Source organism: Dermochelys coriacea, chromosome 2 (genome assembly GCF_009764565.3).
Source record: "Dermochelys coriacea isolate rDerCor1 chromosome 2, rDerCor1.pri.v4, whole genome shotgun sequence".
Lineage (NCBI taxonomy): Eukaryota > Metazoa > Chordata > Testudines > Dermochelyidae > Dermochelys > Dermochelys coriacea.
Window position 1 is genome coordinate 155581069 of NC_050069.1, and position 16339 is coordinate 155597407.

The 16339-nt window shown below is 44.3% G+C and overlaps 1 protein-coding gene across 11 annotated transcripts in view; it reads left to right on the forward strand.

Annotated features, from left to right (window-relative positions):
• The window catches only part of TEX10 (testis expressed 10), a 124015-nt gene that overhangs the window by 89829 nt on the left and 17847 nt on the right, over positions 1-16339 (forward strand). For 5 of the 11 annotated variants that reach the window (XM_043508529.1, XM_038388554.2, XM_043508528.1 and 2 more), the window contains exon 12: positions 4994-5074. In XM_043508529.1, the coding sequence (XP_043364464.1) occupies positions 4994-5074 (81 nt within the window). Of the gene's footprint in view, positions 1-1793; positions 3005-4993; positions 5198-5356; positions 5790-11834; positions 12905-13771; positions 14245-16339 lie in introns of those variants that run through there. The other 6 variants (XR_006279130.1, XM_043508531.1, XM_043508533.1 and 3 more) reach the window with 6 other exon arrangements.

The window sequence follows — 16339 nt, forward strand, 5'->3', positions numbered from 1 at the left end:
GGTCTTCATGGCTGAGGATGTAAGGAAGATTCCCAAACCTAAGCCATTCTTTTTAGGTGACAAATCTGAGGAACTGTCCCAAATTGAGGTGTCATTAGAGGAGGTTTTGGAACAAATTGATAAACTAAACAGTAATAAGTCACCAGAACCAGATGGTATTCACCCAAATGTGAAATTGCAGAACTACTAACTGTGGTATGTAACCTATCCTTTAAATCAGCTTCTGTGCCAGATGACTGGAGGATAGTTAATGTGTTGCTCCAGAGGCGATCCTGGTAATTACAGACTGGTAAGCCTAACTTCAGTACCAGGGAAATTGATTGAAACTATAGTAAAGAACAGAATTATCGGACACATAGATGAACACAATTTATTGGAGAAGAGTCAACCTGGTTTTTGAAAAGGGAAATCGTGCATCAGCAATCTACTAGAATTTTTTGAGGGGGTCAACAAGCATGTGGACGGGGGATCCAGTGGATATAGTGTACATAGATTTTCAGAAAACCTTTGACAAGATCCCTCACCAAAGGCTCTTACGCAAAGTAAGCAGTCATGGGATAAGAAGGAGATTCCTCGCATGGATCAGTAACTGGTTAAAAGGTAGGAAACAAAGGGTAGGAATAAATGTTCAGTTTTCAGAATGGAGAGGGTAAATAGTGATGTCCCCCAGGGGTCTGTACTGGGACCAGTCATATTCAACATATTCATAAATGAGCCGGAAAAGGGGGTAAAACAGTGAGGTGGTAAAATTTGCAGATGACACAAACCTATTCAAGATAGTTAAGTCCAAAGCAGACTGTGAAGAGTTACAAAGGGATCTCACAAAACTGGGTGACTGGGCAACAAAATGGTAGATGAAATTCAGTGTTGATAAATGCAAAGTAATGCACATTGGAAAACGTAATCCCAACTATACATATAAAACGATGGGGTCTAAATTAGCTGTTACCGCTCAAGAAAGAAATCTTGGAGTCATTGTGGATAGCTCTCTGAAAACATCCACTCAACATGCAGCGGCAGTCAAAAAAGTGAACAGAATATTGAGAATCGTTAGGAAAGGGATAGATAATAAGACAGAAAATATCATATTGCCTCTATATAAATCCATGGTGTGTCCACATCTTAATACTGTGTGCAGATCTGGTTTCCAATTCTAATATCTCTGTACCTTTGCCCCATCTCAAAAAAGATAAGGGCAACCAAAATGATTAGGGGTATGGAACAGCTTCCATCTGAGGAGAGATTAGTAAAACTGTGACTTTTCAGCTTGGAAAAGAGACAACTAAGGGAGGATATGATTGAGGTCTATAAAATCATGACTGCTGTGGAGAAAGTAAATAAGGAAGTGTTTATTCTTTTTCATAACACAAGAATTAAGGGGTCACCAAATGAAATTAATAGGCAGCAGATTTAAAACAAACAAAAAGAAGTATATCTTCACACAGCGCACAGTCGACCTGTGGAACTCTGCCAGAGGATGTTGTGAAAGCCAAGACTATAATAGGGTTCAAAAAAAGAACTAGATACATTCATGGAGAATAGGTCCGTCAATGGCTATCAGCCCAGATGAGCAGTGATGCAAAACCATACTCTGAAGTGTCCCTTACCTTGTTTGCCAGAAGCTGGGAATCGATGATGGGATATATTACTTGATGATTACCTATTCTGTTCATTCCCTCTGAAGCACCTGGCATTGGCCGCTGTTTGAGGATAGGATAGTGGGCTGGATGGACCATTGGTCTGATCCAGTATAGCCGTTCTTATGTTCTTATTCTCTCCTCTTCCATTTCTAGGAAAGGTGATCCAGAAGATAAGGAGAGAGAAAGCAAAGATCTCCACACTGGCCAAAGAAACCCTTGACCATTGGCCTGTGGTAAACTCGGCATTAGAACCTCCTTTGAATCTATATGTGAGGCCAGACATATTCATCAAGATCATATCCTCCATCTGGACCCAGACTGTATACAACTGACCACATGGCTATTGAGAGGGAAGCACTAATCGTGATCTGACTATCCTCACGAGTGATTGGGATTCTAGTTTTGAAGTCTGTCTGAAGGAGAGTAAAAGCCTACTCTATCTTCTGGACAAGGTTTAGCTTGTAGTGTCAAGTAAACAATCTCCAAGGACCTTGGAATTCCAGATACTCTGGACTTTCTTCATGACGGTGTGGACAAAGGACTGTAGCCCAGATCTGTAGCACACTAGGGGTTGGCTATAAATTGCACTTTATACGCAGGGTACTGGGTTCCTTGGCAGAGAATCTTCAAATACTGAGATTTCCCAGAGCAGTCAAACTGTCTAGACTTGTCGTCAGACCAGTCTTTCTTAAATGGATCTAGTTCTGGTGCTAAAACCCCTAACCATCCACCTGAACCATTTACGTCGGTCACACCATTCTACCTACCCATAAAAACCTGTTTCTTGATTGCTATCACGTCTGCTGGATGAGTGTTAGAGTGGCAGTTTTATCCATGCAGGAACCTTGTTCTGTGTTCCATGATGACAAGATATAGTGTTAAGGACTTCAGAATCTTTCTTGCTAAAGAAGAACTCAATTTTTCATGCCTCGCAGGAGATCATCCTCCCGTTGTTCTATCCAGAGACGTGGCATTCTACAGAAATGATGATGTGACATAATCTGGATGTTCATAGAGTACTAAAGATTGCCATCCAGCCTACCACATCAACAAGAAGATTGGGTTTCATGTTCATATCCTTACCCCAAAGAGTCAATGGCTCTGTGTATCCAAACTGTCTTTAGTCAGATTAATCATATTATGCATTGTAGAGGCATGGAATCAAAGTACACCACACTGGGTCTTTGATAACTTCATAGGCGGAAAGAGCCTGCATGTCCTTCGCAGGGATCTGCAGAGCAGCAACATGGTCCTCTATTAATTCCTTCATTAGACACTATGAGTTGGACTTTCTGTCCTCTTCAGAGGAATCCTTCAGCAGGAAGGTGCTGCACACAGTGCTCCAGAAAAAGCTTGCCATTTTGGTAGTTAATTTTTATGTGGGGGGAGACTTTCTTCATCTCATTCTATTTCTTTATCCCTGCCTTCTTCTGTTTGTTGCTTGCTACTTCCCCTACATATCAAAATCATGGGAGACATGGGGCTGCAGAATGAGAATTTTTTTACCCAATAACTTCCTTTCTGCTACCAGTGTCTCCCACAATTATACCCTCTCTCTTCGCAAAGGGATAATTTAACTTTTATATCTACAGATTATGGGTTAGTTAGCCTGTTGTACATAATTTAGTGGTTGGCATGGACTTTATTATTACAAATTATATTATAAGAGATTTTGCACAGTTTTGGAATGAAACAGCTGGCAACAAGCTGGAGAAGGGGGTGTGACCAGAAGAATCTCCCCTGCTTTATTAGTTGACATTTGTACAATTTGGGGACAGCTAGTCATACCTTGCTTGAGGTTTTGATCTTCCTATCTGATATCTGGTTTTTTAAAGGACAGATGGAGAAGTCATTTCACTTCCTCATTAATGTAGCATGTTATAGTTAGCAAAAAGTAGTTGTTTGTTATTTATATTACAGTGCCGCCTAAAATCCCAATTGAGATTTGGACCCCATTGTGCTAGGCACCGTAAAAAGGGGTGGTGTTATGATAAGGGGGGCCTACATATTCACCCTCATTGTGAGCTCAACTCTTAAAAAGTATGTGAAAGGTCAGATGGCACAATAACCTATAAAAACAAATATTTGTGGGGGAAGATGTGAAGTGGAGATAGACTGAATTAGTCCAAACAGAAAGGTCTGCTGATATAACTCAAGGACTGTTTTAAGATCATGCTTGCTTGGTAAAAAGAAAAGTGTGGAACCAGAAATCTATGAATCAAAATTGGTGTGTTGGAAACTAGGCTGTATTGCTGGACAAAATAATAAGGGGCTGGGCTATTTCATCCACCATTCCCTTTTATGGATTCTTAAAGAGAAATTGGGAGAAAAATTGGCTACTGGAGCAAGCTTCACCATCATGACTGCCACCCTCATCATGTCCTGGGACCCTAGGCCTTCATCCTGATCCTGAGAGATGTCCTGACAAGACTGGACCCGAATGAGGGACCTAAATGATATTGCCACCTCTGCAGCTCCAGCTGAATCCCAAACACCACCTGGGATGAACCAGGATTGGACTTTAGCAGCAGTAGTAATGGCTCCAGCCCTTCTTGGCTAACTTCTTTTCCCCAGAAGGACAATTATTACAATCTTCGATACTGCCTGTCAGACAAGGGGGGGTTTTCCTTCTAAAAACTCTCCAGCTAAAGGGAAAGAGAATAAGGGATGTTAAAACGAAAGCCTTATTCAGTACTTCACATTTCAAAAGCTTTAACTGTTTTTCTTTTTTTTATCTTTAATAAAAGGTTAAAAAGATTTTTAATAATGCGTTTGCCATGGTATTAAGTAGGCTGAGCTCTCTGCATATCAAAACGCGAACCTTGTTTGACACTGATTAATGATGGACAGTGACTGGGTTATGTTAACACCTTTTGCTCATTTGTTTAATCTAAATTAGTATAACAGTTGTCCCTCCAAAGAGTTTACAATCTAAATAGACAAGACAGACAAAGTATGGGATGGGAGACAGGCACAGAGAGGTAAAGTGACTTGCCCGAAGTCACATAACAGATAGTTGGCAGAGGTGAGAATTAGAATCCAGGTCTCCTGACTCCCATTCCAGTCAGCTGTCCATTAATAACGTATTTCTTGCATCCCCAAAAATCTTTTTCTGCTGTTTTATTTGTACTTGGTGATTTCTGACCCAGGCAGTTTCTTTTGTAACACTAAAGGTTACTTTTACGATTTTTAAAAAGGATCAGCACTTAAAGAGGGATCGCTGTTGTATATCCACATATGCCCATGTATTAATATGTCTGCACACAGATGTATGGGCAATAAATACCATATTTACCTGTCACATATGTATTAAATTCATAAATATAACTGTTTGTTTTCTTTCATTTAAACAGGTGGTATGTCACAGCTTGTCCACTATACCTTCACGAAGTCAGTGTTTTGACATCCTCCAGAATGGTATCTGTAAATACCTGGTAAATAACATTTTTGTTGTATTTTCTAAAAGTTGTGTCCAAAATATAAAATGCACTTTCAAACAGCTTTGTGATATTCTGATTAACTCTTGTACCCAGCTCTTCAGTATAGCAGCAGAACTCTAACGGGTATTTTAAATGAGATTTGACGCCAAGATTTTGAAAATGACTCGTAAGTTTTGGTTTCCCAACTTAAAGGACCTGATTTTCAGAGGACACGCACTTGGCACTTTCTGAAAATCAGGCCCCTTTTCAAATTGGGAAACCAAAAATAAAGTCATTCAAAATCACCAGGATCACAAATGGCCCTGTTAGAACTTCCTCTGCTGAATACTCATCAGGATCTTGTGTTGGGACCTAATACACTACACCCTGGTGCTCTTAAGCATCTTTTAATCTCAATAGGTTGCAGTACTGTCTTTTGGCCATGGGTGCATTTCCTAGGCCTAGGCTATCTTTCATCCCTTCATGGAAATGAGCCCCGTGTCCCAGCTGCCCTAGGTCCCCAGGACCATTGCTGACCCCTCAGGCTTCCCGGGACCACTCCCTTTCCCGGAGTTCCTCTTGTGGGTGGTCTTTGTTTACAGTTTAACTCCCCAAGGTATAAGATAGGTGAAGCAAACAAACACATACACACACACACACACACACACACACACACAGAGGCATCTCAGATAATTCTAAACACAATTACGCTTTACTTAAGATAGCACAAAAGAACTACAGATCTAAGGGAAATAAGAAACATACATTTCCCTATCTTAGTTTCCTCACCACTACTGAGCATTCTTTGGGATTTGTATCAGTGTCCTTTTTGGGTTCTAGATCCCCTCTGTGGACTACACTCCTGCTCCAGCACAGGCTCCTCTTCCTGTTCTGGCTGGTGAGAAGAAAACTGCTGCACTCAGACCCGGGCCTTTTATCACATTTAGTCACCTTTGCCATATGGCCTTGTGGTCAGCCTCAAACACCAGGTGATCAGTTGCTCAGTTACCACTCCCGAGGTGTCCAGACTTGAAAAATTGCTTTTCCCTGAGCTAAGTAGTCACCTTTGTCCAGTTGGGCTCCATGAAAATAGATTATCAAAGTTTAATGAACCTCCATTGTTAGCCCTATGACACCAGCCCTTGGAAGAAAAAAGGACAACAGAAAATGCAACAAGCTCCACATTTAAAATGGAGCTTGCAGTCTGACACAGACACACAGAATGAGTTGACAATATCTAACAATTCATAAGCTCAGCACAGACAGATTTTTTCCAAATCATTATAGCTAATTTCTCTTTTATTAAAATAAATGGTCATAGTATTTATTTTTCAGGATCTCTGGTCTACAGCAGTTATGGTAATGGCAAGTTTAAGCTATTGTAGTCAATTGTGGATCCCACTGCAGATGTGCATGCACCTCATACACGCAAGACTGGATTCTTTTCACTAGCTGTTTGTCAGGGCTGTGCATATGCCCTGTGCCTCCGTGTGTTCAAGTGCAAGGGCATAAAAGGTGGGGCAGCCAGAACCCTCCCTGAGTTCCATTTTTCTGCCAGCGACATGTGGTGTCCTATCTACTGACAGCTGTAGCATAAGCTGAAACTTTCTGGAACAACTTTCAATCCTTTACTTACAATTTTAAGGACTAAATAATTCTTGTCCACCTTGATATCCTTTGACCCAATCCCCCTGCAAACCCTCTTGGTATCCTCTCATATAAAACAATAAAGGGAAGCATTGGAAGATAAATCCTCCAAAGCTCATTTGGTACTGAAGACAAGTGAAAAGGAGCAGACTGTTACAGCAGATCCTCCCTGATAGACACTGCTAGTTAAAGAATCTGGTCTTGTGGGCATGAGGCACATGTGCACTTAAGGTGGGTGTGATGTTCCTCCCTGGTGTTATCTGGACCGTGATCTGCTCTGTCACCCCAATCCTTGACTCTGGGAGCCAGCCTTACCCTGCTCTGCTGTGAGAACCCCCACTTCTGGGCTGTTCATGCACAGTCTCTAGTATGTAAGCTGCTCCCAGCTACTTGCAACCGAATAACACTAGCCAATATCTCTGGTCCCAGACACAACCCTAGGAACCTCCATCTTGAAGTATCCATTTATGCCCGCTGGACGCTGCAAGCATATATGAGTTTGTCAATTTATCAACAAAATTGATATGTACCAGGCTTGTTATCCCAAGGGGAGTCTGTGACATGCTTCAAACCAAACACACTGGTTCAGGTAGAATAAACAAATAGATTTATTAACTATAAAGATAGATTTTAAGTGATTATAAGTCAAAGCATAACAAGTCGGATTTGGTCAAATGAAATAAAAACAAAACACATTTTAAGCTGATCATAACACTTTCAATGCCCTTACAAACTTAGATGCTTCTCATCACAGGCTGGCTGGTTGCTCTTCAGCCAGATTCTCCCCTTTGATCAGCGCTTCAGTCACTTGGTGTGGTGTCTGTAGGTGTAAGTGGAAGAGAGAGGAAGAGCATGGCAAACGTTTCTTCCTTTTATCATGTCCTTTCCTCCCTCTTGGCTTTGACCGCCCCCTTCAGAGTCAGGTGAGCACTGAATCTCTCCAGGCAAGGTTGAGCAATTCCCCTGGTGTGGCCTCATGCAGGTGAGTCATTGCATTGTAGCTCCCTTGCTGGACAATGGCTGTTGATGGGTTGTTTGACACTCCGCCTGGGCGTTGGTTACTTTTCTTGCTGTTGCCTCTGGGGAGCTAATATCTGGCTGATTCCCCCAATATACAGTATGTTTTAATGACAACCATACTACACAATTCTCACATCTTCATATGCATTAATGATACACATACATGGATAGAGAAATGACTTTTAGTAGATCATAACCTTCCCCCGATACCTTACAAGGCATGCTTCATACGTAAGATCATGATTATATGAAAATGTGTAATATGGGGGTTACAGCACGCTCCCACAAGTTATAGAATGTCACAGTGGGATCCACACTGACTTCAACATCTCGAACAATCACAGTGTCTGTAAGATAAGTAAACATATTGTGTGTGTTTGTGGGTGAAGGAATAGAGTATATGGACTGTTAGATGGCTTATCTCTTCATTTCCTTGCTTTTGTGGTTTTTGTCAGGCATGTTGTCTACATGGCAATCTTAACTTATGTACAACAGAGGGCTTTGGGTATGAGTTCGTTAGGTAACCTGTGTTTAAATACTTCATGTTACACCTACAACAAACCCATATAATCCCGCTACAATTATCTCCTCACTATGTAAAGTAGAAAACGAAGTGTTAGCTGCTTGACAAAGATAACATTTGCTGTATTCTTGGGATTAGAATGAGAAAGCACTTTCTAGCTCCTGGGTAGGATAAACCATGAAATTATCTTTTCACCACAGAAGTGATAGCTTTAGCAACAGACACTAAATGTATAGAAAGAGGTCACTTCAGGAGACCCATCACCAATATTAGAACTGAAGGCAGTTGGGCTGGCCATGAAGATGTTTTCTGACAGGATTGATAAATGACAGAAAATGTGGCCATAAGGCCTAAATCAGTAGTGAAGCGGGGGGTGGCAGAAGGGGACAAAAAGCAAGTTCCTTTAGTGATTGCCCATGTCTGTTCCACTGTAGGTGTGTGCATGCCTTGAGCACAGTTGTCAGAGATTTCCCCCTCAGCAATACCTGCCAGGGCAGCATGAGTACCCTCTGCTACTTCGTGCCACTGTGCACAGGAGTAAAGTGTGGAGCTGCCCCGACCTCCCTCAATTCCTTCCTTCCACCTGTGATGTTTGTTGGAGCTGCTATTCTTGCATTTGGAATTTTCTACTTTCCTTAGCGTAAATATTATCTCTTCTGTTAGTTTTAGGTTAGTTTAGAGTTTTTGTACATAGTTTTAGATAGAAGATTAAGTTTAGATCAGTACTTAGTAGTGTGGATTCATTGGTTCCTGTTTGGCTACCAGTACTGGATCATTCTCCTGGCATCAAGTCCTGTTCCTTGTGTAACAAGTCTATGCCAATGAGTGACTCCCACCCCAGCTGCCTTAAGTGTCTGAGGGAAGTGCATGTGAGTTGCAAATGTCACATTTGTAGAGGATTCAAACCCTGCTAAAAGAAAGGCTGTGCAGCCAGACTCAAGTATCTGCTGATGGGAGTTTGCGCTCTGTCCACTATAGAGCCATCCTACTCAAATCTAGTACTCAGCACATCTGCATCACTTAGGAGGGCTCCTCCTGATCTGATGGAGTCAAGAGGCAGATCTTCATCACTGATACCGACAAAGAAGCAATGTAAGTCTCCTACCAGTACCAGAGTCTTTGAAATCTTTGGTGAGACCCTCGAGTGAAATCAAGGACACAGGTGTGCTCAGGAAGCACTCTCAGGCACAGTTCTTAAGCCAAGGGGAGTTGCTGACTCCAGAGCCTAGGACAGACCCCTTTACGTCAGTCTCTGAAGTACCAGTCACGTTGTCATCAGCACAGCTTTTTCAGTACTGTAGAGCCAGTATTCTTTCTGGTACTGTCTACTCCCAAAGCTTATGAAGAAGATCGAGAATTGTTAAATCTGTTGGTACCAGTTTCCCAGCTATTCAAGACTCCCATCCAGTACTTTTCCAGCCCCAGCCTGATGTATTGTTCAGTACTGCCAGCAGCTATAGTTAGTGCACCTTTCAAGAGAAGCCAGCAACAAACTCACTGGTGCCTCCATCTCCAGGCTTGGAACCGATCTCCCCATATTATCAGGGTCAGCTCCTCTTGGTCAGAGGAAGCAAACTCCTCATCGGACTCCAAGATTGGCTCTTACATATCTCAGCCCAGATATGTTCAGCAAACCCCCTGAGGAGCGTGGCCACTGTGGTACTGGCCATAGCTCAGCATTCCAAAGACCTGTGACCTGGGCATAACTGGGTCTCACCTCCATATCAGTGACGCTTTTGGAATCCGTGGGACTTCTCTTCACAATGTAGAGCAGCAATTCTCAAATGTTAACAACCTGAGGACCCCTGTTTTGATTTAAAATTTTTCAGGGACCCCCTGACTTGTTCCTTCTCTGAGGCCCCCCCTCACTCCAACCCCCCTCCCTCTGTCACTCACTCTCTTCCCCACCCTCACTCACTTTCACCAGGCTGGGGCAGGGGGTTGGGGTGCAAGAGGAGGCTCAGGGCTGGGGCAGGGGGTTGGGGTGTGGGAGGAAGGTGAGGGCTCTGGTTGCGGGTGCGAGCTCTGGGGTGGAGTGGGGATGAGGGACTTGGGGTGCAGGAGGTGGCTCTGGGCTGGGGTGCTGGTGGGGTGTAGGGTGTGGGCTCCATGAGGGAGTTTGGGTGCGGGAAGGGAATCTGGGCTGAGGCAAGGGTTTGGGGTGCGGTGTCGCAGCGGAACTTACTGCTGCTCCCAGGAAGCGGCCCCTAGGTGCATGGGAAGCCAAGTGAGGCTCTGTGAGCTGCCCCCGCGTTCACAGGCATCGCCCCCGCAGCTCCCATTGGTCATGGTTCCCTACCAATGGGAGCTGCGGAACTGGCACTTGGGCAAGGGCAGCGTGCAGAGCCTCCCTGGCTGCTCATGTGTCTAGGGGCTCCAGGGATCTGGTGGCTGCTTCTGGGAGTCACGTGGAACCTGGGCAGGTAGGGAACCTGCCTTAGCCCCGGGCTCCTGCTATGCAGGGAGGGAGGAGGAGGAGTTGATTATCAGGGCCCGCAGACCCCCTGGAGTAGGGGGTCTACGGACCCCAGTTTGAGAAATGCTGATCTAGAGCATCTCCTCTCCCTTCTACTTCGGCTAGGCCTCTGGAGCATCACTGTCTTCCCACGCCCGATACTGGAACTTGTACTGTGCACGGGGAAGTTCATTCATAGATTCTTCTGTGGAGGGAATTGGAAGAGGCTCCATCTCAACCTGTGGCCTCTTCATCTTCGTCGCCTGATGAGGTGGTGATAAGAGTCTGCTTGTCCCCCTCCTGATAATTATAGAGCTCATCCGGATGTTGAGGAAGGTGGCTGCAACTCTAGATATCAACCAACAGAGGTACAGGAAAGTCATAGAGGCTGGTGGACGTTTTGGCCTGAGTGGGCCCCTCTAGGATAGCTCTCCTTATTAATGAGGCTATTCTGGAGCCTTTCAGGGTGTATAGCAGACCCTGCCTTCCCTTCCTCCCATTGCAAAAAGGGTAGAGAGACAATATTACAGGGGTTTGAACATTTCTATAACCATCCTTTTCCAGGCTCCCTGGTAGCCTCTGCTGTTAATGAAAAAGAAAGCCAGGGACACTGGGCCTCAACGCTGAAAGGGAAAGAAACAAAGAAGCTGGACTTTATTCAGAAGGAAGCTTTATTCCACAGGAGGTTTACAGCTTAAAATTGTGAACCAGCGGGCTCTGCTGTGTTGGTATGTTTTTAGCCTGTGGGATAATATCTTGAAATTTAAGGACAGGCTTCTGGATGAGGTAATGCAAGAGTTGATTGTTCTGGCAGCTAGCTTGCTCCCCTTTACCATAATGACTTTGCAGATAAGTCTGCAGTTTGACCTATGGCTTCCACAAAAACTATGCAACACTCCTCTTGGCTACAATCATCAGGTTTTCCCCCAGAGGTTCAACAAACTATCCAAGGCCTCCCATTTGAAGCCCCACCACTCTTTTCTGAAAAGACTAATGAGAAGCTACATATTCTTAAGGATTGAGGGGTGACCCTTAAGTCTCTGGGGTTTTATATACCAGCGACATAAAAGAAAGTTGCTCTGCCTGCAGCAGTCCTAATGGGGTTTCTGTCTTTCATGTCTTGTATGCAGGACCTGTCCAGAAATGGGGGCACAAGTTACAAGAAGCTCCCCCCCCAGCTTTTTCTGCAGTTTTTGGTTCATCTGGACAAGCTGGGCCCCCTAAACAAACGTTTTAACCTGTAGGTTGAGGACAGCCTACCACTCCTAAGAGTACCATCTTTCTTCACCCTGCTATTTGTGACTTGCCTGTCCCACTTCCTAATTTCTTGGTCCTGCATCACCATGGATCAATGGGTCCTAAACACGGTGGAACTGGGATACACCATTCAATTTGTTTCTATCCCTCTTTCCCACCCCCTTTCCTTATCCCTCTTCATGGCCCACTTTCACGAGAATGTGCTACTTCAGGAAGTCCAATCTCCTTCTCATGTGGACCACAGAAGTAGTTTCCATCTTGCTCAGGGGGAAGAGGTTTTATTTCCAATGCTTCCTAATCCCAAAAGTGAAGGGAGAGTCTCAGGCCTATTTTAGATCTAAGACTGCTGAACAAGTTCCTAAAGAAAAGAAAATTTTGAATGGTCACTCTAGCTTCTTTTATCCCTTCCCTAGATGCCAGGGACTGGTATGCTGCCCTTGGCTTGTTTTTATGTGGCAATTCACCAGAGCCACCAAAAATTCCTCAGATTTGTGGTCAACAACTCCCACTACCAATTCACAATACTGCCCTTTGACCTGTGAGCAGATCCTCTTGTGTTAATGAAGCATGTGGCAGTGGTGTTCTGGAAAAGTCAGGAGTCCACATATTCTCTTACCTAGACTACTGGCTAGTAAGAGACCAGTCCAGGGCTCGGGTATCATCCAGCTTGGCCACCATAGAGTCCAACTTAGATGTGCTGGGTTCCTAATCTATATGGAGAAATCTCTGCTGACTGCTGTATAGAGAATAGAATTTATTGGGGTGGTCCTGGACTCTAAAAAGGCCAAGGATTTCCTGCCAGGATTGAGTTTCCAAACAAAGCAGGGTATTACTCTAGATCTGCTGCGGCCCATGTGACATCCTCAGGGCCTTGCAGGTAGTGTATTATGTGGATGTGGCCCACATAACACGTGTGGCCCACAATAGTAAATAGGTTGAGAATCACTGGTCTAGATTTAGGTTTCAGTGTGATATATGCCATCATGTGCCAGCAATGCCCCTCTGCCATGTACATTGGTCAAACTGGACAGTCTCTACATAAAAGAATAAATGGACACAAATCAGACGTCAAGAATTATAACATTCAAAAACCAGTCGGAGAACACTTCAATCTCTCCGGTCACACGATTACAGACCTGAGAGTGGCTATCCTTCAACAAAAAAGCTTCAAAAACAGACTCCAACGAGAGACTGCTGAATTGGAATTAATTTGCAAACTGGATACAATTAATTTAGGCTTGAATAGAGACTGGGAGTGGATGAGTCATTACATAAAGTAAAACTATTTCCCCATGTTATTTCTTCCCCCACCCCACCCCACCCCCCACTGTTCCTCAGACGTTCATGTTAACTGCTGGAAATGGCCCACCTTGATTATCACCTCAAAAGGTTTTCCTCCTTCCCCCTCTCCTTCCTGCTGGTAATAGCTCATCTTATGTGATTACTCTCCTTACAGTGTGTATGATAAAACCCATTGTTTCATGTTCTCTGTGTGTGTATATAAATCTCCCCACTGTATTTTCCACCGAATGCATCCGATGAAGTGAGCTGTAGCTCATGAAAGCTTATGCTCAAATAAATTTGTTAGTCTCTAAGATGCCACAAGTACTCCTTTTCTTTTTTGGTCTAGATTTAAAGGCCTATTCTATCAATACAATATAAAACTGCCACGAGCTTCTATGGCGTATGGCAGCATGCACTTGCATGGTGCAATATGCTAAACTGCACCTCAAGAAGCTATGAAGCTGGTTAGCCTCAATGTGTTCACCAGCCTGTCATCATGGAAATTATGGTTCAAATGCTTGTTCAGGTCTTGTCCTCCCTGGGCGGATGGACAGAACCGTTGAATGTTTGCATGAGAGTCCTCTTTGTACCTTCACAACAGACACGTCACAGAAGGTATTTTGTTGGAGGAGAAGGTATTTGTCTTTGTATTTGTATGCCTCCAACGGCTGGTAGGGGCAGTGTGCCGGGAGAGAAGCTGAGCCCTGATTAGGGGGCAGGTTTTCTCTGACTAGGGGTCCTAAAAAGGTAGCCAGCCAGTCAGACAGCAGCACAGACAGCTGCAGCGGCACAGGAGCCAGCAAACAGAGCTGTAAACAGGGGAGTTTGAGTGGGAGTTTGCAAGGGGAGTTTGCGGGGAAGACTAAGAGAGAGCCAGGCAAAGGAACAGACAGGCTAGTGAAGGGAGTGTGTGGTGATCGGGCAGTGTTTTGGTGCTCGTTGGGGGTTTGTTTTGCTGTGGGGGGTGGTGTTTTGGTTTGGTTTGGTTTGTATTTCCTGGACTAACAGGACTTAGGTGAGAAGGTGATGACAAATACAGAGGCAGCAGTGGTAGTGACCCATGCAGTGGAATACACAATGAAGATGACTGGATGCAGAAGCTGTGGCATGTACATGATCCTGGAGGGGGTACCTGAAAAGAGTTTCATCTGCATGAAGTACCGCCTGATAGAGCTGATGGAAGAAAAGATCCGAGGACTGGAGATGCAGGTGAAAACTCTGGTTGAGTTTAGAATGGGGTTCGAGCGGATGATGGAGCAAAGACATGAGGAGGCTGAAGGGAAAAGCTCAGACTTGCTGATGGAAGCAGGACCAAAGAACTCTGAGGGGAATCTTCTAGGTGAAGGAAGTGGACAGTGGAATCATGTCACTAAGAGAACCAGATAGAGGAAAAGATGGGCTAGTGGAGGAGAAATAGAGCTCAGGAACAGGTTTGCGGAGTTGGGAAATGAAGAAGGGGCACTGAAGGTGAGAGGGCAAGGAAGAAGAGAAGAGCAGCTAATCCTATAGGAAGAATGGACGAGTCAATGGAGATAACACCAAATATGAGCCCCAGGTGGGTATGAGATGGGTTGCAGAGGATTGCAAGGGACAATAGGAATCGAGAGGACTAGCAGCCAGAGGGAACAGGGGATAGACCAGAGAATTGCACCATCACCAGGAAAAGGCAGGACTGTGTGATTGGGGACTCCTTACTGAGAAGAATAGACTGGCTTGAAACCACAGCTGATCCAGAGAACAGAAGGGTGTGCTGTCTGCCGGGGGCTAAGATACGGGGTGTGGACCTGAGGCTGAAGAGGATCCTGACGGAAGCGGGAAAGAATCCACTGATTGTCCTTCATGTGGGAACAGATGATACGGCTAGATTCTCACTGGAACGTATCAAGGGAGACTATGCCAGGCTGGGGAAGACGTTTAAAGAAATCAAGGCTCAGGTGATCTTCAGTGAGATTTTGCCTGTTCATAGAGAAGGGCAACAAAGATGTGACAAGATCATGATGATCAACAGATGGCTCAGGCAGTGGTGCTATAAGGAGGGCTTTGGGATGTATGGCCACTGGGAAGCATTCATGGACAGAGGCCTGTTCTCTCGGGATGGACTTCACTTGAGTAGGGAGGGAAATAAACTTCTAGGATGGAGGCTGGCACAACTGATTAAGAGAGCTTTAAACTAGGAATTCGGGGGAGATGGTTAGGATACTCGCCATGCCAGATTTTAGGTAATCACCATGCCGGATTTTAACATTGAGAGGGAAGAAAACTAAGTAAGAATGGGCACAGCTGTGGGTAGGAGAATGGACATAAGGAGGAAGGGTAGTATACATAACAGTCTGATAGGTGATACTGGCAGTAGAATGTCTGTGCCTAATTGGGTAAAGAATGTGAGCGAAGCCAAACAGCAAAAATTAAGATGTTTGTGCACTAAAGCGAGGAGCCTAGGTAACAAAATGGAAGAACTAGAACTACTGGTGCACGAAGTGAAACCAGATATTATAGGGATAACAGAAACATGGTGGAATAGTAGTCATGACTGGAGTATGGGTATTGAAGGGTATGTGCTTTTTAGGAAAGACAGAAATAAAGGCAAAGATGGTGGAATAGCATTGTATATCGATGAGGTAGACTGGAAAGAAATAAGTGGTGGAATGGATAAGACCGAGTCCGTCTGGGCAAAAAACACATTGGGGAAGAAAACTACTAGAGCCTCCCCTGGGATAGTGCTTGGGGTGTGCTATAGATCACCAGGATCCAATATGGATAGAGACCTCTTTAATGTTTTTAATGAAGTAAATATTAATGGGAATTGTGTGATCATGGGAGACTTTAACTTCCCAGATATAGACTGGAGGACAAGTGCTAGTAATAAGAATAGGGCTCAGATTTTCCTGGCTGCGATAGCTGATGGATTCCTTCACCAAGTAGTTGCTGAACCAACAAGAAGGGATGCCATTTTAGATTTGGTTTTGGTGAGTAGTGAGGACCTCATAGAAGAAATGGTTGTAGGGGACAATGATTGGTTCGAGCGATCGTGAGCTAATTCAGTTCAAACTAAATGGAAGGATAAACAAAAATAGATCTGTGACTAGGGCTTTTG